The sequence below is a fragment of the Phaethon lepturus genome, unplaced genomic scaffold (genome assembly GCF_000687285.1).
Source record: "Phaethon lepturus isolate BGI_N335 unplaced genomic scaffold, ASM68728v1 scaffold18742, whole genome shotgun sequence".
NCBI classification, from domain to species: domain Eukaryota; kingdom Metazoa; phylum Chordata; class Aves; order Phaethontiformes; family Phaethontidae; genus Phaethon; species Phaethon lepturus.
Window position 1 is genome coordinate 44,172 of NW_010522843.1, and position 3,193 is coordinate 47,364.

Here is a 3,193-nt window from a genome sequence, read left to right on the forward strand (position 1 = left end):
AGCAGGAATAGCTGTCATAGCACAATGAAAGCAGCAGAACAGGCAAAGTGGAGTTAACCAAAGCAGCAAATAATAAAAGGATCAACATGTTTTAATAACATGAACAAAGCAGCAGGGACAGGTCCCTGCAGAGACCTGTGTTCCATGCAGAGGCAGCAGGGAGAATAAAGTCTTGGGTTGTGGTTAAAATCTTATTTGTGCCAGAAACACCTACTTTTTCCCCTCCTTGCTGAATTTATTAATTTGACTACATTTTTCTTTGTGTGCTTGCTCACATACACACACACACACTGTAATCTCTTGGGTTTCCTCTCTTGAAATACCACTGTGACAACCCATGTTTAAACTAAAAGAGGGCAGATTTCAACTAGATAAAAGGAAGAAATTTTTCACAATGAGGGTGGTGAAACACTGGCACAGGTTGCCCAGAGAGGTGGTGGATGCCCCATCCCTGGGAATATTCCAGGGCACGTTGGACGGGGCTCTGAGCAACCTGATGCAGTTGAAGATGTCCCTGCTCATTGCTGGGGGGGTGGTGGTGCAGGAGGGTTTGGAGTAGATGACCTTTAAAAGGTCCAACCCAAACCATTCTATGATTCTATGTTCTGATAGCATTTCAGCTACCTTCAGGTGCTTAGGCAACAGGCAATCCACCCTTCAGGCACAGGATTATGAAACAAGGAGTCAGATCTGTGGGCAAAGCTAGTACTGGTGACATCTGAGTCAAAGAATGTACAATTAATCACAACAGCTGGGTTTTTGTATTCTTCAGCGCATGATTTCAAAATGGAAGCCCCTGATGCAGCCCTCAGAACCAACACCTGAACCTTGGCTGTGAATATGGTTGAGACACTAAAATAAAACATTTGTGAGGAAGCTAATGCTGAAGTTTGCTAGCTTCCCGGGAAATAATTTGGTAGAGCAGCTCTCAGGATAGATATCAGTTTCAGTAAGAACTGAGGGTGCAGTTTCTGCTAATGTTACAGTTGGATTTTTATCTCTCTTCTGTGCCTTAACATTAACGGACTTTCTGCGCACATCAAGGATTTGAAGCACTCATGCCAACAATGGAACACATTCAGCCAAGGCACAAGGCCTCAAAATAGTCAGATGCCAACTTATGACAGTTTCCAGGTCTTTGGTATCCAGGCCAAGTTATTAGTAAGGTCACAAAGAAAGTTGGCAGTGGAATATAAACCTTGTCTTGGCTGTGCCAAATAATGTATCGGCTTCCGCTGCCCCTTCCCAGGCTCCCTGTTATTCTCCCCCTTGCTCTTTTCCCTAGTGAAAATTATTGCTGCAATAATATGGCAGTATATGTGCAATATGGCACTCCTGTTTTAATGACTATTAAATACACAGATGCCCATTCCAGAATGTTCTGTGACATTCAAGAAAGCAAAAGGCAGTGACAGATACAACCTACACACAAATTGTATCTCAGTAAGACAAGTAATCAAGAGCTCAGCAACATTTAGTATTAAATATCTTTTAGCTATCTGTTAAAATTGGTGAATGAACAGTATCAGTATCCCAAGGTTAAACCTCTGCATTTCAAGCCAATGCACAGGTCCCAGGCAAGGGACAGTATCATATATTCAGATGAGATCTGACTGATCCCATCAACACAGGATGGGGTTTGCATCTGTCTGACCACGCTTTTTCTGTTTCTGCAGGATGGATGACATCCAGCTGTGCAAAGACATTATGAACCTTAAGAAAGAGCTGCAGAGTTTGGTAGCAATCCCAGGTAATGGCTGTCTCCAACCCAATATTAGGATAATGCTTGGGTGATGCATGGGTCAGGATGGTGTCAGGAACACATTTCTGCCCCTGAAAATCAGAAATATGCCCCCCAAGGTTGAGTTTCGTATCTCTTTCCTTTGGTCCTTATTTTTTCTTCCCGTTTTCCTTCCCCCCTTTAATCTCCTGGACTCTAAATTTATTTTTGTGCTGTATTTCACTGCTCCCTTGGCAGCAACCCTGCAAATATCACTCAAACAAGGCCCACACTCCTTAGTTCTTGCACTCCCTTGGCAATTTCAAGGGAACCAAGTGGCATGGAGAAAAGACAGAGCGCTGAGATACCCAAGATAAAAGGGAGATAGGAGAGGAATTTATAACCATCACTCTGAACATGATTGTTTTTTTTTGTAGATATACCAATTCATTGTCACACCTGTAGTTAAATCAACCTTCTACAATAAAGTCGAGCAGGTTTCTACAAAAAGCAAGGGGCAAAGTCTGTGGGCAATTTTGCAGTCCTTAACTCCAAGCACCAGCTGAAAGCAGTAAGGACTTTTGCTTCACTACAGCTTTGCTGTTTTAGGTCATCCACAACAGCCCTACTTTGTTCAAGAAAAAAGTACAGGCAGATCCTACAAGACACTCAGCAACTGCAGTGGGCCATTTACTTTAGATATTACTGCATGGCCTAGAGCACCCTTCAGGAATGATTTGCTGCTGCCTAACTATTAAGGAGAAGTTTTGACTCTCCTTCGGTTATCATAATTTTTCCCCCCACATCGTATTGTGCAACTTTAAAAGCCAACTTTCTCCCCAAAAAGGAGAGAAGGTCATTCATGAAATAGAAGCAGGTCTACTCTGAAGCCAGATGTTCTCAGTTGTCTAAGAACTTTTCCACTTTTCTTTGCCCCCAACAAAAGTGGATTCATATTATTTCTTACTTTTTCTTTCTTTATACTTCTTAGTTACTTATAGGTCACATTTTTAATTTCTAATTACACTGTTGGTATGTTGGTGGTTTAAACGGTATTGGAAAGGATTATGAGTCCTAGAGAACATCCATGAAAGATTCTTCTTGCCTCACCTCTTCTAGTCTGCAGCTTTCTTACCCATACATTTAACTTACATTTAGGGTTGATCAGTTTTCATTTTTTTGGTGGGTTTTTTTTTTGTTGTGGTTTTGTTGTTGTTTTTTTGCTTTCTTCTTTTAAACCTTTTAGAAACTATTTTCCAGTCACGAAGTCTTAAGCAGAGATCCACAGACAGCAGTTTCTCCTTAGTGCTCTGCAAATCTCAGCAAATTTAAGAATTAAGTATGTGCAGTTCCAGCAGCACCACCTTTTGGCAGTCTCGCAAGAACAACACTTTTGTCTTAAAGAAGCTGCTGGCATTCACACAGAACTAAGTGCTGACATTGTTTTTCTAGGTTAGGCAAGCACTCTTTTCA

At 41.6% G+C, this 3,193-nt stretch overlaps 1 protein-coding gene across 1 annotated transcript in view; it reads left to right on the forward strand.

Annotated features, from left to right (window-relative positions):
* The window catches only part of LOC104616819 (chromosome unknown open reading frame, human C16orf45), a 30,820-nt gene that overhangs the window by 22,975 nt on the left and 4,652 nt on the right, over positions 1-3,193 (forward strand). Inside the window, exon 3 of the mRNA XM_010281960.1 lies at positions 1,677-1,750. Coding sequence (XP_010280262.1) covers positions 1,677-1,750 — 74 coding nt within the window. The remainder of the gene's footprint in view (positions 1-1,676; positions 1,751-3,193) is intronic.